At 39.1% G+C, this 24,867-nt stretch overlaps 1 protein-coding gene across 1 annotated transcript; it reads right to left on the bottom strand.

Annotated features, from left to right (window-relative positions):
- Positions 1 to 1,112: 1,112 nt before the first annotated feature.
- Positions 1,113 to 24,699, bottom strand: baiap2l1a (BAR/IMD domain containing adaptor protein 2 like 1a). The gene is made up of 14 exons (XM_054598779.1): positions 24,465 to 24,699; positions 22,944 to 23,019; positions 22,653 to 22,739; positions 14,196 to 14,257; positions 13,145 to 13,216; positions 12,813 to 12,947; positions 9,894 to 10,046; positions 9,663 to 9,806; positions 8,974 to 9,097; positions 8,295 to 8,508; positions 5,475 to 5,534; positions 5,237 to 5,393; positions 2,690 to 2,730; positions 1,113 to 2,543 (listed from the first exon to the last, which is right to left on the bottom strand). Exons 1-14 carry the CDS (start codon positions 24,513 to 24,515, stop codon positions 2,471 to 2,473), a joined length of 1,449 nt encoding a protein of 482 aa, XP_054454754.1. The 5' UTR covers positions 24,516 to 24,699; the 3' UTR covers positions 1,113 to 2,470.
- Between the last annotated feature and the right edge of the window lie 168 nt (positions 24,700 to 24,867).

Below are 24,867 nucleotides of genomic sequence, written 5' to 3'. Positions count from 1 at the left end.
ACATTTGTCTGACAACACAAACAAAACACATTATCAGCTTATAAAATATGATTAACTGATTTAAAGCCCAGCATTCCCACACAGGTGTTTTCAGTTGTGTGACTGATTACATGACAATAAAAACACTGTGCAATAATAGTTAATATAGTTTTTTTTTCTGTCTGTAAATATTATATTTCAGTTATTGTGTTTTTCTACTGTTTTTATTGCTTATTTATAATACTTGTTTTATTTTTATTTTTTATTTTTCATTTTTATTTTTATTTTTATTTTTATCTTGTCTTTCTTTACTATGTCTCTTGTGTGCACTTTAACTCTATGCTGCTGTAAGCCTGCAAATTTCCCCGCTGCGGGACTAATAAAGGATTATCTTATCTTATCTTATCTTATCTTATTAGGCCTGCCAAGGTTGGAGCTGTGCAAGCTTTGTTGTGATTTACGTGAGGTCACCATAATGATAAATTTGTTACTTAACTGCATCAAAATTAACTAATTAACTATTATGAACAGCAGTTTTCGATTGTTGCCATATACAAAAAAATGTGTCAAAAAATAGTGAATGCGTACTTTTCAACAATTAACACTGCAAGAAAATCTTAAAGGATCAGAGTACTTCTTCCAGTGCTACTCATGTTTCGTAAGATTTTTTTGCTAAGAAGCCCAATTAGTATATTACAGAAGACAACGTATAACATTTAAAACACCACAGTCAAACCAATAACAATGGCCAGGTTGTTCTGTCTTAGGTAGATAAAAAACACTGACTTAAATAAATAAACTGAACTAAATGTCTGGTAGAGTAATTATGTTTAAGTTATTTTTGAGTGTGCAAGTTCTAGTATCCTTAATGTATGTAATGTAAACAAACCTTTCTTTCCTTAGTTTCTAGACATCTCTGTTTCTGTAATAATCTTTATACTGTTTATTAACTGTTTGTATGGTAATTAGTTTGATAATAATCACAATATTAGCTTCTAAATTCACACAGAGTAGAAAACAGGTTATCGCTTTCATCCCAGTCTTCGATAAAACATATTCGTATGTGAAGTAGTAACGCGTATCAAAATAGAAAAGGCAATTGAACATTAATCATGCAAACTTTTACTTTACTTTGTTTTATTGAGAAAGAAAGACTACATAGGTCAACACAGTGGCAAGGTACTCTGCAGAAAGCATGAGGCAATAACTACGCTGGCTTCACTTACACACACGAGTGGGTCTATGAGGATCAATCAGCTGATCATCAGTCAGTTCCTCCTCATACATTTACATTTTGTAAAGCATTTACATGGCAAAAAAATCTTCTTTTTTTACAATACAGTTAATACTTTAAAACAGAGACCCACTTTCTTCATACAATGCAAATGTCTACTAGTACATATTATTTTGTATAAACCGTGCATTGTACACAGGATAAACAACAGTGAAACCATGAGGAGTGAAAATGTTCCCTTCATCAAAAGGTCATTGCCCATTTTAAATACATACCAGCAGTCAAATTAAAATAATCTTGGGATCATAAGTACGGTGGCGGAATAGACTTCTGCACCCATATTTTCTATTTAAATATCTCATACAATCTTAGTGTATATAAATAGCCTTCTCATTTTAAACAGTGACATACTGTTTTGCCTTCACTCAAATGACAAAGCCTCTTCCCAACACTCTCCCTTCATTCTCACAATCTTTGTATATCATAATGCCTCTTAAGAAAAGAAAGACAAAAATAACTATAACAAAAACAGGAATAACAATATATTTTTGGCAAGTCAGGTAGACAGCCTGGATGCTGGTCTTCCTCATCAGCATCAAGTCAATCTGGATCTCTTCATTTTATGTGAAAACACTGCACTGACTGCAGCACAAACATGCTGGAAAAGACCTTATGACACTGTTTAAGCAGCTCTTTTGCATCTTAAAGGGACAGTTCACCTAAAATGAAGATTCAGGTTTTATCTCCTTTTTAGCATTTCAGTAGAAACTCCACTGGTATTTGTGGGACCACCAAACGCACAATAAGCCTCAATAGCTTTATCTGAGTTCCATTCAAAGTATTTACATTCAGTAATTACCTATCTATACACTGTAGTAGGTTTTATCATCTGTAGTGGAGTCCGCCATTCCTGTGCATGATCTTGATTGTGTACATAGTCTAAATTTTTCGGTTTTGGGTGAATTCCTACTTAAACGTAAAATATTTGCGTCACAAAACTTTTAATTTCTGCTTCTCAAAGTGTTGTTGATGCAATATTTTCTGTCGTGGTTGATGTAAAACACACACTGGCACAGTCAAACACACCTGTGCCAAGAAACAATGGATTCCTTTAATAGAGCAGACTGTTACTGAGAGAGACAAGCATGCAGGCTGGTGAGATGTCGGGTTGGGGATGATATTTAGTGTGTCGCATCATTCCAATGTTGCATGATTCCCCTGAAGGCATGAAAGCGGTGAGAATCATTATCTTCTGTGTTAGATGTGTGGTGCTGATCTGTCATTCGTGACTGTTGGTCTCAGCTTGATTGTGGCAAATGGATTCCCTCCTCTGCAAGATGAAAAAAAAGAGAAAAAATCATCACGCTGATATAATGCCTTCAAATTAATCATTAAATGGCCATCAACCAAAGTTTAATAACTAACACACATCTATGGAAACCTGTGAGTTTTGGTTAGTTGAGTTAGGTCACTCACCCTAGAAAGGGAGCCACTGCAGTCCCATTGGCTAAAGAAACCTGTTGTCAAAAAACACAGAATAAAAGACCCTTCAAGATCCAGTTGGACAAAGAGAAATAACACACACAACATTCAACACGCACCACCACAGTCATCACAAATCCACACCCTCCCTCCTGCTGTGAAGAAAGTCAGTGTTGTCAGACCGGTTTGTTAAGATTTCTCATCAACAGTTGCTCCCCCCTCCCAACTTCCCAATAGGAGCTTTAAACTACATGCTAACCTCAGACCTCACCAAGTCTGGAATCTGGACAATCTAGAAAGGCTGGATGGGGACATACACACTCCTCTTATTCTCTCACCTGAGGAGAATGAAAATCTTGTCACCCTCCACAGAATCAAGTGAGCATGGGGACGATAAAGCTGGGGAACATAAATATTGTACCTGACCTTTGTAAGGCCACTATAGCACTCGCTGCTTTTGAAATGCTGTAAATAAAGTTTAGAGAGGAGTTACAGCAGTTAATATATATTATGTTTGTTCGTTAGTTTAGGATGTTGTTTTCATTTTAGATCAGATAACAACAGATATTTAAAGTAAGATTCATTCATTCATTAACTGTGCATGACGAGGGCTGATAAAGAGCGGTAACTTAATGTAGATAACTTAATGTATTTTATTTTATTTTTCAGATGCAAATCTTTACAATTTACCTCTGTGAAACTTATAAGAATGGTTGCATTGCATTCATTACTAATTCTAGAAAAAAACATGCATTACCCTGGACTTCCATTAGAGAGCAGATAACATCTAGAAGTCACTGAACATGCAGCCTCAGTTTAGGAGACTTTTATTCCCTGAATGTAGCCTTTAGGGAAGCACCTCCTGTTGTTGATGTGGCTGTGTACTGCTCTCAGCAAACTCTTATATTCATAATAACGTTTCAACTTGAGTTTTTGTTTTTTTCTGGCTCAAAATATATCTCAGAATCCTGTTTATTTTTCTTTAGGGATACAGACATTTCAAGTCCAAATATGTATATGCCAAGATTATGTAAATGTAATTCAGGAATGAAAAACTATTATAATTTTTTTAATATGTTGCCTAAGAGGCTCAACTCAGGGAACTAAAATCCCAACGGCAATGGTGACATGGTACACCTTTGCCCCACAGTCACAATAACAAACCTAAAGAGCGCGGCCAGCCTTCAGCCCTCTAGACAGTTTGTCAAAGGCAGGGCAAGGATTCTATTTTGTATGTGGCCTTATCAATGCTGGGCTACGTTTTTACAAAATGTTGAATCATAAGATGATGAGATGAAAAAAGGAAAAATAAAAAAGCACTGGGAACCCAACAGTGGGAAAGGTACATCCCTCACTGTGGTTTATTTAGCGGTAAAAACCCTGAGGCAGCAGATACAAAGTACAGGACACTGAGTACAGGCAGAGGAGTGAGGAAGGTGATGATGAGGGAGAAAGAAATGTGCCTGGGCTTGTCTGCTGGCTGGAGAGATACTAGTATATTCTCAATCAGCTGACACAGTGTAGGCATAACAATTAAACAATCTTGTCCTTTATGTAACTCTCTCCTCTAACCTCTCCATTCCTCAACAAAACCTGGCTGGGAGCATTTTTCAGATGTCTTTTTAAACAACAACTTTCTGGTTCGTTCACACTTGTTATTTTTTGTCTCGGTACAGCTACTTAAAGCTACATAACATCTTCAAGGCTCACACATCCTTTAGGGAAATAGACGTCTAAATAAATATAAATGGTTTCCTCAAACTGGTTAGAGGAATTGAGGTGTGTTTCTGGCTGAGCGCCTTCTTAAGGGTGTGGAGGCAATTACTATGCAGCAAGGAGATGTTGATAAGATGTGATTAGTCAGACTAGAAGTTGGACGTGTGGTGGCATTTTGTGATGTGGTCGAAGAGTCTGTGATTATTAGGCAAGGCAATAGAGATATCCTGTCAGGGAAGATAATAACTTTTCTAGAACGTGCGACATGGCCCACTTCAGAGACATTTAAACATGTCAGCTGTCTAGCACAACCAGAGTCCCTTGAAACCATAGCTAACAGCTTACTAGCAAAAAACTTACCTATTTACATATCCAGCAGATTTTAACATTAATTTGTAGTGATATTCAGGCAAACTGGTGAACGAAATACAATCTTCTCCTCTCTCCTTTTAGCTCTGGTTTTGGTTTCCACCAACTCCACTAATCTGGCTAATTAGATACTCAATGCTTCAATAAGTTTACCAGCTAAATGCTCATTTTGTCTGGCCTTTTAGTTATATTGTGCGTCATTGTTCTAAAATATACCATTCTGTTTTCAAAATATCACACTTGAAAAAGCATGTTTTTTAATTGTATCTTACAGTGGAGTGCTTCCACATTATTAAAAACAACTAGCATTCTCATTTTCAAGATTGACAAATGGGAGATCAAACAATTAAATAATGTTTAGTTAATCACATCCACACAACGGGAAAACGTACTGTTTTAATAAATACAACAGACGACATGTAGTTAGTAGATGCTTATTGAGGTGCTGGTATTGACCTTGTTCTGTGGCGAGCGGGTTGAAGGGACCACCGGGCTAGATGGGGTGTCGTCGCTGTAGTCTGGCGGTGGCAGCAACACAGGCTCCTCCTCCTCATCCTCATCCTGCTCCTGCAGACTGGCCGAACTCAGCCTACGCACCGGCGTGCCAAGATTGCTGCTCACACACATGACATAAAGGTTCAGCTGTAAAACAAATCATTGATTCACTACCGGGCATGTTGTAATGTTTTCTTACCTATTTAATATCACTGGTTCAGTGTAAGGTCTGCAGTAAGATGAGGGAAACCAGCCCCGCCTGACAAGGAAGACAAACACACCATAATGTCATAAAACATTTTTTTTAAATAAACATTTTTTATTGTTTAATGATCACTTGGATATCCTTTAACTGTTATCTTCCTGGAGTCCAGTTAATATTATACGTGCAAGAGAGGTATCGAACAACAACACGATTAACCAGAAAGAGTTGCCACATGGTGCCAGATTCTAGTAGTAAACCATTAAACACAACAATTAGGCCAATATAGGTTAATGATGTTTGTCCTGCAAAATAACAGAAACATTAACCAAGGTAGGTAAGTTTATTATTTATGTACCCCAAATAATAAATATCTTAACAGTATCAGATGATGTTCTGTATTTTCTTTTCAGCCTGGGCGGGTCACATGCTAATATAATAATATGTCAAAATATAATAATGATAATTGACACTTTTAAATATGCTGATTTGTAGGACTTTCAATGTTAAAAATATAGAAAGAGAGCCAAAGCAACAGATTGGTTGGCCGCTACAGACCACACACTTAATCGAGATGTTCATATAATCTATGTCAGGCAGGCAGTTTTTGTTCACTAAGACCCAAAAGTTGTCTCCAAGTCATGTTTGGAGAAAAATATGGCTTATCAGACAAATGCACTGGATTTGTTGCTAAGAGACAGAATGTAATGTGTTTATCCCTCCATGTCCTCATCTTTGCAAACTGCCACTGACTGCATTAAAACCTCTTTAATTTAAAAGGCCTCTTTACCACACACTCACTCACTCTCACACACACACACACACACACACACACACACACACACACACACACACACACACACACACACACACACACACACACACACACACACACACACACACACACACACACGGAGCAGCTTGTGTTAATTTGTTTCAAATAGTCGACACAAGCTCTTCGAGCACCATGTAATCCATTCGCCTGCATTATGAGTCCTAATTGATCTAGCGAGTAGTTGAGGATGACTGTAATTACACAGGCTACTCTATGGATTTGTGCTGCTGCAGCTCCATATACAAACATTCCTTATTGTACATAAACATTTTCCAAGCGGATGATTTGAGTAAACAAGACACACAAAGCTAACAGGTGCCATACATGTTTGCATTGGAGAATATGAAGCAGGGAAGTATATCTCTCTCTCTCCCAGCACCTCAGACATTCCCTGTCACTTGCCACTTTCAAAGCTGCACTTCAAACTCATTTATTCAAATCTGCTTTCAACCTCTGGTGCTTATTATGTATGTTTTTTTTGTTGCTGTTTTAGATTATTACTGTTATAATGTGATCTGTCTGCGTTGTTTATATATCGTTATTGCTTTTATTGTTTCTGTCTTCACCATGTAAAGTGCTTTTGAGAACCTTTTAAAGCGCGATACAAATAACATTTATTATTATTATATTATTTGCTTAAGCGGCTGGGAATATTTCTCCCTCTCTGCCGTCTTGAGGTAAATTGGATTGACAACTTCTGCTCAAAGGAATGGATTAATCTTAATTGCTCTTTTAACTGACATATTAATTCCATTCACTCATTATCATGTGCCAGGGTGAGTGAAAAGGGAAAAGGGAAAATCCTTTAGGGAAATATGCAAGACCAGATGCCTCTTGTTTGTTTCTGTGTCTGCACCTGGATTAATGGCATACGTGTGTGTGGTGTTGGTGGGCAGGGCAAGAGAGTGACAGAGAGCGAGAGCGAGCTCTACAACTGTCATTTGGAACATACCTGACATACTCTGTGTGCCTAAGCATTGATGTATTAGCACAGCTCAATATTAACAAACACAGAGCAAGAAACAAGTAGTGCTAACTTAAGTTATGTGAAAAATGTGTGTGACAGTGCTGCTGACATGTCCTCATGTGGGTGTACCAAAGGTTTGGGAGGAATTTCACAATAAAAGTTTTCTATTTCACATTTTAGTTTGTATTAAGTTTGTATTCATTTTATACTAAGTTATGTTCGACTTAAAAGCCCTATATCCTATCCAGGTTTTAAGATTAGAAGATAACACCGTCATCATTTTTATATTTTTGTTATCGTCAACAAGTCACATGAAAAGGCCAAAACCAACAATGTTTTTGTCTTTGTCACAGTACTTTCAGACTTCCCAAGTTTATCTGGCAAATTATTACACATTTGATGGATTAAGGAGTATTTATAGTATTATAGTATTAGCAGGGATCGAATCAAAATAAACTACTGTGGGTGTGTTCATGGAAATAAAAAATCATGTTGGACAACAATGGTGGTCACTTGCACAGAGGAATAAACTGTATCAGACTTCTGGCTACACAGGAAATACTGTTGAGTAGAATCACGCCATAGTGTATATGGTGCTTTCATGGGGAAAAGCAAAGAATCATGGGACTTTAAAACCACACACAGTTAAATGGATGAAAAGATGGATAAACTAAAATGAGCATCATGAGACAAAGAACCACGAAAACAAACAGAAATCATTAATATTTCCAGAAACTGAGCTGAGCAGTCATTTAGCCATCCACACATCCCTAGTCTAGCCTAGCCAGACATATTTCCATAGCACTATGTCAGCACTGAAGAAAGGCCTGGCTTGCAGACATTTTCATCTGGTATAGGATAAGAGACGCAAAGAAGGTGCCCTTGCAAAAAACATACCGGAAGGGGAGGAGAATGCTGCTTGAAATATGCATCCAATAGCAGGCTTATTCCTAGAGTCTACCTCCGGTGAGTCAGACTAAAACATTAATGAAAATGAAACTAGTGGAAAACATACTGCTGTGTCTTCTCCAGCTCTCCGTACAGCCACCCGTCCTTCTCCTCTTGGATGAGCAGGCTGAGGATGTCGCCTTCGTCGAAGCTGAGAAGCGTGTGGTTGTTGCCCGCCATGTGGGGAAAGATGGTCCTAACTCTGGGCTTCTTGCCCACATTCAGACCGGACGACTGGGACGTCGACCGGGACAGACTGAGCTCTCCAAGACTGATCTGGTCTGGAGGAGATTAGAGATGGGATCATATCAGTTATCGGTCAGATCTTGAAATCAAAAGTTAATTTAAAGCAATATTAAATTTAAGTATTTTGGGAATGGTGGGTGGATTTTGTTACCTCTTTGGACTGAGGCTAGCTCTTTCCCCCCTGTGTCAAGTCTCTGTGCAAAGCTAAGCTAAGCTAACGGGCTGCTAGCTTCCGTTTACCACACAGATATGAGAGTTGTGTTCATTTTATCATCTATCTCTCCCCCAGAGAGCCAGTAAATACATTCCCCAAAAATATATATTTTTTATATTTCTCAGACTTGAAAAACATTGGTTCTATTTTGACAAAACGTCAAAGGAGGAAGCCAATGACACGTGACTTGCTGATGTGCCTGGTTAGTGATAGGCCGGAGAGCTGCCACAGTCATTTGTGAGGGACAGGTATATTTATGTTTGTGGTTCAGAGAAGTCATCCGTACCTGAGTTGTGGTCTGACGGGGGGCTGAAAGGAATCCTGGGCTCTGGGTTGAACATGTTGGCTAGCGGACTGGTCTGTGCCTTCAGTTGCGGTGCTGGAGGAGGCACCCCTGATTCCACGTTGTTCTGAGGAGATGAAGAAGAATATGATTAGCAGATGCACAATGTGACAAAATAGGAGACGGCAATAAGGAAATTATAACACGCATTTTCTCAGAAGGACCAGGGTAAAGTCCGTGTCAAGGCGATGATGTTTAAAAAGCAATTACGGTAATTGAAACCTCCTACGCTTCAATAAATAGCCACATTAAAACAAAACAAAACAAAAAAATGGACTTTACAAGAGCAACAAGAGCACATGCAGGATTTCCGTTGGCTGATAGCCAGATAATGATAACCAACCACTTTACACACAACAACTGATACGACAGATATCAGCACCTTCGCACGATAAAATACAAGCAACAACACAAGATAAAATACTTCAGGGCCATTTTTTTCTAAACGGTGGACTGTTATGTAATATTTGAAAAGCTTTTATCTGAAGCATCTTACAGTAAGATGAGTATTACAGATTGGGATGAAAAGCAACACATGATAAGAAAATAAAGCTCATAATGTCATATCCCCGAAATGTAGCCATTTTGATACCATTTCGGCATGAATCCAAACACGACCAGCTAATACTCACCCTGTTGTAATGTTCAACCAGAGGCGATTGTTTTGGAGTGGGGGACATCTCCTCTATCATGGTGGTCACCGTGTCCGGCACCTTGGTGATGTCGCTGCACTTTTCCTGCCAGCTGGGGAGCTGCACTGCCAGCATCTCTTTGGCCTGGAAACACCAGAGAAAGAAAGGTGTCAAACAGTCCATTAATGCAGGGGTCTGACTATGCAAGATGACCTCTCTGTCCATGCTTACTTTCTCATGGAAGTTGCTAATTTGATAGGAGAACATGCAATGTTTGTCCGCCAGGAAGCAGAAGCGTCTCTTTTCTTCTAGTAAGGCCTCTCTGCAGCCATCAGCGATGAACTTCTGCATGTCCATCTGGCGCGACGAGATGCTCTCCACATACTGCAGACAGGGTCATAGGACAGCAAAGAGGTCATGGTTATGGTTTAATAACTAGTGAGGTTTCAAATGAGCAATGTAATGAGTGAGCGATTGTATTTTACTATATTTTATGGAGAAGTGACAAAAAGACAATAAACAAAACAATAAAACCGAGAGCAAGGTGTATCTCTCAGTGCTTCATCAGGCTCATAAGAAGGTAGACTGGGACTAAATCAGTAAGATAGTGAAAAGACATAATAGCAATAAAATAATGATAGAGAATTAAAACATATTATATAGTGAATAAATAAAAATTGAAACACAAAAATAAGTAAATGATAAATGAAAACACAAATGAAAAATAATATAAATAACAGGAAAATAATAGAAATAAATGTAAATATTATTTTAAATACAATAGAAGAGGGCCATAAAAAAGAACATTAATAAAAAACTATCAGAAAATAATAGTTATACATATGTTTCCCATAATTTCCATTTATTTATTTTTGCTTTCCCTTTCTGTATTTATTTATTTATTTACAATTCAGTTCTTTTAAATCTTTTTTTAATAAAATAATTAAAACATTTGTTGACTACATGTACATCTTTCAGCTTCAAACCTCCAGGGTCAAGCAGTTGGGATTGTGAATGTGTTTTTTTAACCCCAATCTGAAACTAGCTCTTGAACTTTATGGCCGCAGCTTGTGTGCTTGCCTCAGGCCAGAGTCACAAATCAAGGCACTAACGAGCAATGTCATAAAAGTCTCTTCACATAGCTACAAGTTTATTTGTAAACTATATCACTGTGCAGAAAGACAAACTTTCCCCACAGAGGACGGTTCTGCCAGTAACGCAGAGCATATTGCCGACTGGACCTCATATAAGACTTATAAACTCTTTACAATGACTTCTCAACCCACTCCTCCATTATTGGATTCTACACCCACTTCCCTTACAGTATCGCTCCAATTTTCCCAGGTTGTCATGGTGATGGTTAAAGATGCCTGTCTCTAAGGGCTCTGTCTTAGACCCTCCTCTACTGTCTGGTCTCTTTCTCTCTCCACGATAGCTTGTCAGACCCTGAAGCAAGGCTCTTGATTTCCCATTCTCACAGCAAACAGTCGTCCAAACTCTCAGCGAGAGATGGGAGAGCAGAAAGACAGGACTGAGCTCATTACTGACAACCGGCTACACATGATTATGAGAAAGCTAGCTTAGTTAGCCTTGTCTCCTTTGTAGTCCATCGGTGTCATCTTTAATCAGATAATAGAAAAAGACAGTTCTGAGAGATAAGGGATCCCAGATAGGACGACTTCCTGAACGAGTGTCTTTTAAAATTTGCCATTCAAGTGCAAGGATAAACAGGAGACTGATTCTGAAGTTAGCAGCAGAGAAAAAAGATAGAGCCCTTTCACAACCTGCAATCACTTCTTGATTTTTCAATCAAAAGTTTTGTTTAACAATTCTGTCGAAGCAAACCAGGCCCACACACCATCTATCATCAAAGTGAGGGCATGAAAACAGTCAATAAATTAAAATAACAGACAGACAGGATTGTATTGCTCTGGCTTCGCAGTCTCAACTTCATCTCACCACATTGATTTACAAAGCAAATTGCTGTCTGAGGTGTTAAGATTGCTTGTTGCGGGTGGACAGCAGGACGTAAACACCCGACAATGTGCACCACTCATTTGGAAGCATTCCCTTTAACACAATAAACTCAGGGTCACTGCACGCCACACAACAGACCTACTCAAGCAAAGGTGATGTCAACACAGACTAAATCTTCAAGGCCAACTGTGTGTGCTTCTATTCACTTGGCAGTGACACTTGTTTTCAATGTGATTGTAAAATGTGTGTGTGTGTGTGTGTGTGATGCAAAATAATATATTTCTCCACACTGCTATTTGTCTGCTTGGAAATATTTATTAAGCATTTCCTGGGATTCTGTTAGTATACACATTGTAGCATTGCACACTGCTTAAGGTACAATTCTACCTATTGATAGGTTAAAAGGAAAGTCACATGTGAGCTGATAAAAAGCCGGTATAATGCAACCACAATAGCCTGTCAGCATGCTAGCTTTTGCTAATTAGCGCTAAATGGCTGTTAGGAACCTGTTTTGGTTGTTGCTGTTCAGCTTCACTCAATCAAATCAAACATTTAAACTGATTTTGAGCAAGAAGAATCTGACATGCATCCAATACAAGATGGATCTCTGCGTAGTCTTGAACTGTATGTCTGCATATATGTGAGCATTCATTCATGCGTTTGTGCAAATTTTCAATAAAAACGCAATATTTGAACGCAGTGAGCCAAGGCATTATGTACTCATTCTGTTGCGTGCAAAAACAGAATATGCAAACCACTATGGGCGTGGTAGCTCCTTTCATGGTCCTATTCCCTTGTCCTATGCAGAATTTTTTTTTATTTTTAAAGGTATTGAGTGTTAGAACACACATCTCGAATGTCTGTCATCAATGACGCCATGCCCTTACGTGAAATTAAAGTATAACCAGAAAGCAAAACCAGCAATTTCAGTCCGACAAAGTCCCACACCTCCGTCTTTCTCCATCGCACAGGTATGTGATTATCATGACAACTATCTTGGCAACATCTCTCCGCCCAGTGACATAAATTCTACACTTGTCAAATTGTTTGCACGGGCATCGGAGCGTGAGCATGCAACAGCATTCTGCTTGAAAAGCGATGCAAAGTATCGAACATGCTCTGTTTTGAAGGAAAATAAAAAAAGTTGGGGCGTCGGCTTGGTTTCACTCTCACCTCATTCTCTTTGATCTCATACTTGGATGAGTGCTTTCCCTGGCTTTTCCTCCTGAGCTTCTTCAGGTCAGTCTGAGAGCGCTCCAGGGAGTCCTGCTTCAGCTTGTGATCTGACTGGTAGCGCTTGAAGGTGGCCTACAGGACGTTTGACAAGAGAGGGATGAGACAAGTGAGCAGATTGCTGTTTTCGTTATACAAATGTTCATCAGAGACAAAGAAGCTAAAACAATGTTGCGATTGACAGAACCTAAGAGCCAGTCAAATTGGCAAATTTAAGCTTATGACAGTTCTAAAAATGATGAAAAGAGACAAGTATATATGATTATACTTACATTCATGTATTTCACATCCATCTCTGTCTTCTTCTCCAGCTCAATAATAACGTCCTTATGGAACCTCTTTAACTGCAGAGAGAAAATACACACACCTTAAAATGATTGCAAGACACTTCACGCTGCATGCACGCTGTTCTTAACACAATGTACAGTTCCGTCACATGGCTCAATGGAGACGCTGCGATAAGAGTGGAGTGACCTGGTGGAATGCATGATAATGGGTTTCTGAGTGGATGAGATTCGAAACATCAAGGATGTCTTATCAGCATGTTATGGTTAAAGATTTACAATTTTGCACTCTCGCAGATACATGACGATCAGTCCAGGGTAGGCACAAGCAGAAACGAGAACCATTCACACATACGTTATTTCTACATATGAGATTCTGCTTATTTCCGAAGAGAATCACACAACAAGACTGAATGTTGTGTTTCAGTTGTTGTTCAGTATTCAAACGGGGACACAAATTATTTCTTGTCACTAGCAGGTATTTGGGGAATTTTACCCCGAGGCAGCAGGGACAGGAATGATTATTTTGGGTTTTCCACTCTCAACAAACTGTCCTTCACCTTTTGTTACAACAAATTAAAACTCTTTAAAATGTTAAGAATGAGCACAAAAGGTTTAAGAGGTTACGTGTTCAGAAAAGGTCAGTGCATCAAATGGCAAATCTCGTTCTGTTATGTGAAGATGAGTGTTATTCAGTCACACTTAAAGGCTCAACAGGTGACTTGCCAATGCACAAAATTGTTTTAACGACATAATTGCAGCACAGGAAAGGCTTAGTCTCGTGTCATTCTTCAGAACCATTATGTTACTCTCTTTCTTCTGATGCAGGACCAGACAGAATGAGGCAAAGACTAAAGGAACAACTTAAGAGCTGTGAGTTTTACTAGGAAAACACAAGGTGTCCATTCAAAATCAGAGCTGGCCATATTCTACGTTTTTGTTATCAAATCCCATGTAAAATGTCTTTCTTTTTTTTTATAAAACACTACTCAAACTTTAGAAAACTGATTGTGGGTGACTATTTTTTAAGGGTACTCACATTCTCATCCATTTCATTGTAGATCTTTCTGTGGGCTTCTGAGATCTCCATCAGAACCACACCTAGAGAGACATCAGGAACATTGTTATGTATTTCAGAGATCAATTCAAAGAAAGAAAAACTCATTTTGTACATATGGCCCATTGTTTTTTTTTCTGACCAGGGTCAAGAGGAGGTTTAGAGAAATAACATTTTTTTCTTTCTTGTTGTGAGTTAGAAAAGAGTGATACCACTACAGAAAGTGACACATAACTCATCTTTAAACAACAATGTTGTTTGCTTTATTTGCACATTTTATATATGCATTTGCAGGTATAATATGTTAATTTGTGAGCTTCAGGGGTGATGCCTGGTGCGTGGTTTTGTTTCCTTCAGACAGAGCCAGGCTAGCTATTTCCCCCTGGTTTCCCGTCTTTGTGCTAAGCTAAATGCTCATATTTGCCTCATATTTACTGTTCAGACATGGAATCAATCCTCTCATTTTATTCCTGGCAAGAAAGTGTATTTCTCAATAATAAGTATCCCTTGAAGGAATGCGGTTGACAGAGAACATTTGTAAACCAGACAGCACACATACACATCCACCACACACAAACAGTTCATAACAAAATGCAGATTTTGGAGAAAATGTAATTTATAATAAACCAAAGAAGCCTGTTTTCATCAGGCCTTTCACCCATCTTTACAGCCCATATTTTGCAGATGACTTATCTCTTTTCAATATTTGAACAGCTGTCAATAAGTAATCTCTATGAAACGTTCTGGTAATGTGCGGTCAGATACAGAACAGTCTCCATTCACAGACTGGCTACAGCATAGATAGAGCAGCATATGACACGAGACAATGGGAGTGAGTCAATACTGTAAACAGAAGTGGACAATTGTAGCTAAGCAGTTTATAGTGCTACCTCTATCACAATGGGGCTGAATCTAGACTTAAGGTTTACTATAGGGCACCGTGTTTCTGGTGAAACCTCTAAAAACAGTATGGGACATCATAAAAGGACATGTGATAGCGACACCACTAGGGAAAAGAGCAAAAGTGAACATCCTGCAAGAGTGTCAGCACCTTCAGAAGAATTTTAAGAAGGCACAGGTGTCGGGTTCACTTTGTTATTTTTAGGAAAAAATCTCTAAAACTGGCCCGTGTCGGCACACTCCACCTAAACCCACATCAGACCCAACACCTGACATTCCTCCCTGCACGCCTCCACTCGGGGCAAACAAACGTAATAACCCACTGATACAGAGCTGTACTCCCGTGATCTGCGAGGCAGCGTCCAGCTACAACAACATTGCCCTCTGAAGGTCACCAGAACGTACTGGTAAATGCTGCCTTTGTGCTTCGAAAGGGAGGGGTGGCGCGGGGCTCAGGGGCTGTTTGTACAGCCTCAACAACGGACTGCCAGGGGTGGAAGGGGGGAGGCTGAGAAAGGCCGGGAGGGGGTTCAAAGAGGCCGTTGTACACCTGCAGCTTTGGGGTTAACAAGGTGTGGAAGCTTGCTAGAGGGAGTCAATGCTACAGAACGTTACCACAGCTTGGTACAGACTGTACGGTGATTCATGAATCTGTCACACAGGAGTGATCAAAAGTAAGATAACGGATGCTTGCTTTCTCTCTGTGGAATTAAGGTGTGAGCGTTTAGGTGTAAAAAGTAAAAAAAATGGATTCTCTCTAGCTAAGGTGTGAATAAAAAACTAAAAAAAGTACCTGGCTACACAAAGTTTTAAGCATCTACTTGGCTGAACTGTCATTCAAGCTGTTTCTGACTTTATCTTATCTCATATCTCTATCTGTTGCAGGCTATTTGGTCCCTTTTAAGTACCAAGATAATCTAATCTTGTGTTGAAAATTTTCACCATGTGCACCCATACAGTGTTGTCAAGAAATCCCTATGGAAAACTAAACTATCCATGATTCACTCATAATGCTTATGAGTTATGAACACACCTGTTCTCTCCCCCACTTGTTCAAACACTCAAATTTGCCATGCCTGTGTATAGAGATTCAGATACTTTAGCACACAACTAGAAACATTTTTACTTTGAAGTATGTAGTTGGGTAGATGGAGCTTTAAGCATGTCTAAAATGAACATACACATTAGGTTAATTTTTAGTTAAAAAATTCATAATCCAACTTTGATGTCAACCACAGCTAAAAGTGAAGACAAAAAAGCTATTAATAAAGGGCATTTCTTTTGCCGCTTTAAAATCAAAGTTGGTCATTTAAAAACCGATGCAGTTAACATACAATCTGTATGGAATCTTTGCAAACTGTATCAAATGCCTGTTTTAAAAGACCGCAGATGGGACGCAGAGCTTTCTACATTTTCAACATGTGGTGCCATTTATTTGCTGGGAGTGCCCCGGGCGAACCCCTGACTATGTGCTGTTAGATAAGGAAGCTGTACAACATGAGATGACGTTGGCATCGCAAACACTGGTAGCTGAGTTGGCACCTTTCCTCAAATTCCCCTTTATGTCTGACTCTATCTAAATGGCAATCTTTCCTTGATTGAGTTTACTCCTCTATCCAAGTGCAGGCAACATCTGAGTTAGCGCTGAACTTGGTAGTGCCTATGTTGGTCATGGTCTTGTGGAACTGTTTTATCATCAGATGCATCACTGGGCTTGTCCGCGCAGACTTGCGGTGTGTGTGTGTGTGTGTGTGTGAAGAAATGCGTCCACCTCCTTTGTGACTCAGTATCAAATGGTATCTCAATTGCACACATTCCAGTGCAGGTGGGGAGAGACACTTTTCGGAGGTTGACATTAATGAGCTCGTCCCTTACTGTTATCATCATGATGTCACTGTGATTACGTGCTGAATTCACTGTAGTGGAAACACATGTGAAGGTGACTGTGGTTAAACGCTGGACTCTGGACTTACTGTATAAACAACCAAGTAGAACCAACAAACACTGCATTCAGCAAATCATGTTGAAAGCTCCAGATCAGTTTATAAATGGCCCCTGAGGTGAGACCGTTTTGTAAAATGCTGTTTTCAAGTTCAAGTATGAACTGAAACTCAACTTTGATCCAACAAATGTTAATGTTTCTACAAACTTGGCTACCCTCTCTGCTGATGAAGATCATGTTATATGATCGAAAGCTCAGGAGTGGCTTATTAATGGGCCTTGAGGTGAGATTGTTTTGGCAACAACAATTGACCTCAATATGCAAACTAAAGGCTGCAATGCTTAGTTCCTATATTAAGTAGACATTTGGTAGACACACAACCCTATTTCTTTATTATCGATTAATCTGTCAATTATTTTTCAAATAATCACCTATTTTATAAAATGTCGAACAATGGTGAAATCATCAGTTTCTCACACTAATGATGATCAAAAGCCTTCTTTTTATTAGTTTGTATTCTTTAATTATTGATTAGAGAAAGGATCTACTGCCATTCAGCATGTCTACTGTGTGCTCCAGATCAATAGCTGTGACAGCTTCTCTAACATAGAGCGATGACCTGCAGTCACACACACAAAACATAATTTATTACAAGAATACATACAAACTAAATGCAGCCTCGAGTATCAATATAAATCTCTCTTTACTTAGTACAACAAACTGAAGGCAAACCTTATAACCTAAAAAAATATGTTCTTTATGTGAAGAATAACGTTTTATAGACAGTGTTTTTCTGTAAATATTGATTCAAATCTATAATGAGTAAGCAAAGGAGGGACTAATGGGATATTTTTGTGAAAGGATTGAAGTGTGACAGGGCTTTAGGTGCTCCGACATCATGGTTTATTGAGCGGTAAGTGAGTCTCTGGTCTCTTTAGAGGTCCCTTGGAGGAAACTCCCAGTGTGCTGGGAGCCTTTATTTTAATAGTAGATGCAGAAAGAGGGTGTTCTTTCAAACAACCTCCTTTATTTGTTTTCAACAGTCTAGGCCTGGTTTGGGAAAACAATCTGTGTCTGTGTGACTGACCTTGATATTTTGGTGTCACAGATACATTCATGCAATACGGTCCAGCTAATTTTCTTTAGCAGCTGCCCATACACTATCATGAGCATGAGAGCAGTTACCACTTTTTAAACGTTTTAAAGTGAGTGGGAAATACTAATTTACTTACTTTCCTGCCAAGAGGTAGATCTTTGACGTCTGTATAATAAGTAAACCTATGCCGCTGAAGCCAAGAGACTGTTAGCTTATCTTGGCATAAAGACAGGAATTAGTAGGACGCATCTAGCTTGCCACTGTCCAAGAGTCAAATTAACCCTGACTAATTTCAAACAGAGAAACAAACTATATATGACGTGTGAATAATGCAGAGTGGTTGTTTAGCAGATAACCTTCAGACAGACCCAGGCTACTTACAGGTACTTTCAGTCTTTATGCTAAGTTAAGCTAAAACAAATGAGTATATTTCCCAAAATGTTGGACTATTCCTCCAATGAAACTTTGGCCAATGTTGCATGTCATTACTCTTATAGCCTAAGGAGAGCCCTATAATTAATTATGTCACATAAATCATCTGAGATAATGAGAATTAGATTTTGTTCAAAATGCATAGAAATGATGCATCTCATTAATTATAAGAAAAGCGCTTTTAACACTTTTAACACAAACTGGCCCAAGGATACCACTATTAAAGGACTTGACATGGAGACAAATTCTTACATGGTAAACATATAAACTGCATTATTTGTGATGCAGACATGCATTGTTGTTATTGGTGAGCCTTACCACTTTACAAGGGAACCCGCTCTTGCCAAAAAAAAGGTGTTCTCAGTCAAACTATAACGTAGGAAAGAAAATGAAGGGAGGTGTACCTTCACTGACTTTCAGGAACAATTTATGGTTCCCTGATGAGTCTAGTGATGTTGTGTTTGTACTAAAAGATAAATTGCCAATCACGTACTGATGATGCAGGCAAAACTGTTTGTTATGTCTAGAGAGCAAAAAGGTCCCATGAAATGGCTCTAGGCCAGATGTTTAAAATGTCCCAATCTCTTATTATTTATACAATCAACCTCCCCACCGAATAAATAGCTCCTCTCAAAAGCTGAAACCTGTTACAGAAGCTATCGGCAGGAAACACTCGCTTTGGCTGACATTACCATTTTTCTCTTGCCTACAGTGTACTTCAATATTTCAAAAAACAATTCAACTGTGTTGAGCAAACGAAGAAAAGGTGGAAGGGGTGGGGATGTTGCTATTCTTTCTCCTGTTACATTTTCAGTCCCTAAATACCTGCTGCTTTGCAGAGTGGAATGGCAACTCCCTGTGGAGTCCAGTCAAGGCCTCATGCACAGGAAGTTTCTAATTGTACACCCACTGAAAACTATGACTTATAAATATGGCAAACCAGCTGTGCTGCCATAGCACTTTATTATACATGAATGACAACAAATATAAAAATATTTACTAATGCCAAGCTATAATAATGAATCATTTCACATATGAAACTAGTTTAAAAGTGAAACTAAACTTTTGCTGAACAGCGGAAATCAAAATACTGGCACCTGGAATTTTCAAACCAAACACGTAATGTGTTTACTTCTTTTTACTTAAGAGAAAAAAGTACAATGTATGTTGGATGCTAAATGGTATCTTGCTAAAATAAAACACAAGTAGAGAAGAGCAATAAGTCAGCAAACTGAGTAAGTCAGTAACAGCAATATCTTTCTTATGTTAGCTAACATTAGCAACCATTAGCTACACAGCATTATAAGTCAGATTACATTAGCTACCATGGTGGAGTGTACTGAATCTATACCGTATCGATTCAACTTTTAATTTGTAAGAGTTATCATTTGTTACATAGCATTAAAGGTACTTTCTGTTTTGTTTTTCTTAAATATTTGGGGTAATTGGTAGTGGTTAGAAGTGGTATCAGCCCATTAAAGTAGCAGGAAGATGGTTATTTGAAGTAAGACATGGGAGAAAATCTTATCTAAGGTTTTACCTTTCTTCGTTTGACTGCGCTGTATCACTAAATCAAATTCCTGTGTCTATTGTGGCCTACAATTGGCGAATGAAGCGATTTTGATGGAGTAAAAAGTAGTAACTAAGTAACTATCTTAAAAGAAAGTATGCTGTTGGGTTTTTTAAGTCATAAATAAGGAGCTCAAACAGCAAAGGTGAGAGGTTTTTACTTGTTGTCTTCAGGCAGTTGTGACCTTTTACTTGTACACTTTCACCTCCATTATAGCGTTCATTTGAGAGAGAAAAATGTGGACAAACTTTAGCTCATGGAAAATGAGCAGCGTGGTATGAAGTAAAAGCCTCAGGTAACGTTCTGCAAATGCCTGCCAACCACCGTGACGCTTCTGAACTGAACTCTAAAATCACGTCAGAGAAAAAAAATCCTTACAGCGGGTCTGCAGTTGAGATCTAGTCATAACAACACAGTGATGTATCTGGCCTATCATTCTTGACAGTGGTTCAGTTTAAATAAATTCTTGGACTTTTATGATGAAATGAAGCTTCCTACTGTCAGAGATGGAGTGAATGGTTAAAGATTGACTTGAGGCAATAATAAGCAATCGTAAATCCTGTAGAGGTATTTACGAAGACTGAAGGTAGAAAGCTGTCCTCTCTTGAAGTCTGTACATTCCAACACGTCTATCATTGTTTAACTCTGTCTTATGTCTTTTGTTTAAATACATACAGCACCAAAATAAATTTGTTTGTCTCTTCCCATATAGTTTGAGCCTCTCCTGGCCTCCACAGATACACAGTAAAGACCAGTGTTGGGGTTTTGGTGAGGCATATAGAAGAACCAGGGGATGAGGTGGATCATGGGTGGGAAGACAGTCTCCTCTGTCTTTCTGTTTGTTCAGCGTGTTTGCTACTCTGCTCGCTGCAGTGTGTGAGAGAATTCACACTGCCTCACTGTCGGCCATTCCAGGCAGAGCTGAGGGTTCAAGACTTTGAAGCACCTTTTTACTAGAGGCAATTTAACCGTGTGACGTGAACATACTTTTTAATGAAGCAATGATGTACTTGCATTGTTAATTGACAGGTGCGCTCCGATAAACTTGGCCAGCATTGCCTGATAGCAGAGTATGGAGATTGTTGGCTAATTGGCACAAACAGGGATTTTATACATTTGGCCTACTGTTATAATAATGGGTAACAAGAGAGCTTTTTTTTAATGTCACTTATAAAAAATCTAGTAGACAATCTTTCTGACTGACAGGAGATGGTGATATTCAGGGGTCCAGATTTTTCTGCAAGCCTGTCGGTTTAGCATTATGAAGCTTAATCTTCACCATGGTTTCATTTTCAGACACTCGACACTGCACCAATGTTCAGCTGTGCTGCCCTGGTTGTTTGCTAACTTCCATATTCCTTAATTTACATTTTTCACCAAATGCGACACACGCCTCATATTGTCTCTTTCACACAGTAACAGCTCACCTCACCTAGTCTGACATTTCATCAAGTATTGGATGGCATTTGCAATGCAAATGCCATCCAAAAAAAACAAAAAAACTTAGTCAACACATGATATTCACTTTGGTAACAATCTTTCTTTAAAGGACCCCGAGCTGAAAGAAGGAGCATTATTTATCCATGTTTACAGCCCTCCTTGGATTCTCTGCATGTCAACCTGAGCCTTGTTTGCCCCATGCATTAAGGAGTGACGCAGCAGAATATAAAAAACAACTTGATGAATTGTAATAGCACCAAATTGCAACCCCTGGATAAAACAGGTCAGCTCCAAATAGTAGCGCTAATAGAATAATTGGAGATGAATCACAGGATGGATGAAAAACAACCTGTGCAGGCTTGATGGCAGCCTCAGCGAACAGACAGAGGAGGCACTTCAATCAGAGCGAGGGGGAGAGGAGACTGCAATCAAATTCTGCTTCTACTGTGCCACAAGGGTTCAGTCAATGTTATTTCCAGATGTTTGCATAATTGACTCGCATGCAGTCAAAATATGGCATATGGTGGTGATGTGAAAAATCCCTTCCATCAATTTTGCGGTGACTTTAAGGAATCAGTTAAACTTTTTGGTAAATGCACTTATTTGCTCTCCTGTCAAGAGTTAGATGAGATGATTGAAACCACTCTTGTGTCTGTACGATACATATGAGGTTACAGTCAGTTAGCTTAGCTTAGCATAAAGTCTGGAAACAGCCAGACTCTCTCCAAAGGCAACAAAATGTACCTACCAGCCCCTTTTAACCTCACTAATTAACAAATATCCGTTTGCCCTTGTTTCATTCATGCTAAGCTAGTTGTAGCTTCATATTTACTGTACAGTCAGTGGCGTCGATCTTCACATCTAACTCTCAGTAAGGAAGTGATTAAGTATGCTCTCCAAAATGACAAACTATTTCAACATAATATGTAACTAATGAGTCACTTTATTTTTCAAGCTCTAGCGTCACCACAGAGACATTTGAATATGGATTTCAGGCACACCCCCTTGAGATTTCAAGCACTGTAAGGTGAATTTAACCTGGACTTGTATGAAACTCACCAAGCTCTCTGGAGACTGGAGACACGATAGCATTCTCTCCCACCTTTGAGACTGCATCAAAGTAGGCTTTCCCAGCAAGAGTCATCGCTGCATGGGAGAGACAGACAAACAAAGTTACTGGTTGAGGAACTCTCTGAACCATTTTGTGTTCTGGTGAAACTTTACTTAAACCAAACTCTTTGATTAGTGGAGATAGTTCTGACACTGAGGTACACAAAGGTCAAATTTAAATTTCATATAACGACGCATAGATCATCAGGTGTCATCCTATTTTGAGGGCGAAAGCTTTACCTGTGACTGATTTCTCATAGTTCTTCCCGAGGTTGACCAGATTCCTCAGGCCTGGGTTGAACTGCTCCATCACATTCTTGGGGGGGGAAAAAAAGCAGAGATTGAGGGTTGTAGCGAAAGACAACTCTTTTTTATTCCTGATCTAGAAACAGTTTCATACAGTTTGATAACTAAGTTTCTCTTTCACTTACTCGAAAACATCTCTAATTAAAAAAACCTGCTGAGAATAATAAAACTTGTGAGGCTATTTTTGTGGGAGTGGGTGGAGAAGAGAAACTCATGAAAACAAGTGCATGTGTTTGTGCTGCTGTTCCATAAATATCACCATCTCAGAACAGTAAAACTTTCAATCTTTAACTTGACCCCTTACATGTGCTTTACAGCTCCCTCATAAGACCGAAGTCCCACACAAAGTTGCAGCTATTTGCAGTATTAACATCATCACCCCTCCCCCCCCCCCCTCTCTCTCTCTCTCATTGAAATGCCTCAACAATCAAGTGCTGTTCACCTCCCTGTCTCTATTCCCCTGGCACGCCCTCAGTAGAACAATGAAGTGGTAGGTATGACTTTACATGAAGAAAAGAGCAGAGCAGAGGAGGAGAGGGAAAAGGGGAAACTGGTTCCTTGCTTTCTTTTCTCTCTCTCTCTCTCTCTCTCTCTCTCTCTCTCTCTCCCCCACAGCTGAAACTGTGGCACACTGTTTACTACAGGTATGACTTTCTCTGTGTCACACAAGATCCACAAAGAACACACTCTGTATTGCTAATCCAGCAAGGACATTCCACTAAATAATCAAATCTAAACCAAGTTATTTTATTAAATTTAAACTTAAACCCAAACCATAAAATAATCTTTAAACCTCGAGTCCAAACTTTCTTCTTTTGGATTTTAAAGACATTTGGTCCTGACAGACACATAAATACAGCCACACACACCCAGACACGCTCCCACTTGCTTATCATATGTGAAACCTGATTAGATTACTCTAATCCGACTAATCATTAATCCCATGATCAAATGACTATTGATCAAATCACTTTATATCCACTGACAAGCTAGAGCAGGTTGATTGGTGGAAGAAACGTTTGTCTCACTCATCACATGTCAGACAGACAGTTAGGCTTTGACTGCATTGTGGCTGTGTGTCATGCATCATTGAATAATTTAAAAAAAATGACTGACAAATACATTTGTATTTGTTGTTGGACATAACAAGCTGTTCTAAGATTTTTTTTTTAACTTTATTCCCCTTGTAAACAGGGAGTTTCAGATTATTTCAACAGAATGGGTGCTTAATACAAAAGGTAGGCATTTGAAGAAACTGTCCCAATATAACAACTGTCTCTAACACATTTATATTGTTGTTTATAGTGTTGTTATATCTGTGACTTATGGTCAGGGTCAAAATGCAACAAAAATAATTATAACCCAACTAAGAAAAACGGATCCCCACCTCTAAACATTCACCCCAAACCAGAGACAATCATGGATTATTATGTCATTATTTGCTACAAGACTTACCTTGTATGTACTTTCAGTGAGCTTGCTCGCATCCTCTGGAGCCCGAGACATGATGGCAGGTTCTTTTTCTTTTGCCCCAAATTTAGGAAAAAGTAAGAAATAAGAAAAATACAAATGGTGTTTCGTAATCCAGGTGTTCACTCCGAATAATAAGTCCCAGAGCCGGTCCTGCTCCCTGTGTGTGCCCCCTCACTGTGCGCATGTGGACAGAGAGACGCTCGACGGCCGGCGGAGGACGCACTGACTGACGGACTGACTGGCACACAGAGAGACTCCCCAGTGAGTTCAGGTTTATGAGGGCGGAGCGCGAGGGGAGGGCGCCGTGACGTCACCGTGGACGTTATCCACACTGACGTTATCCAAAAAGTTATGACTCTAGGGTGTTTTTAAGGTGTGATTCAAT

Source organism: Anoplopoma fimbria, chromosome 5 (assembly GCF_027596085.1).
Source record: "Anoplopoma fimbria isolate UVic2021 breed Golden Eagle Sablefish chromosome 5, Afim_UVic_2022, whole genome shotgun sequence".
Lineage (NCBI taxonomy): Eukaryota > Metazoa > Chordata > Actinopteri > Perciformes > Anoplopomatidae > Anoplopoma > Anoplopoma fimbria.
This window is presented reverse-complemented; position numbering and strand designations above follow the sequence as displayed.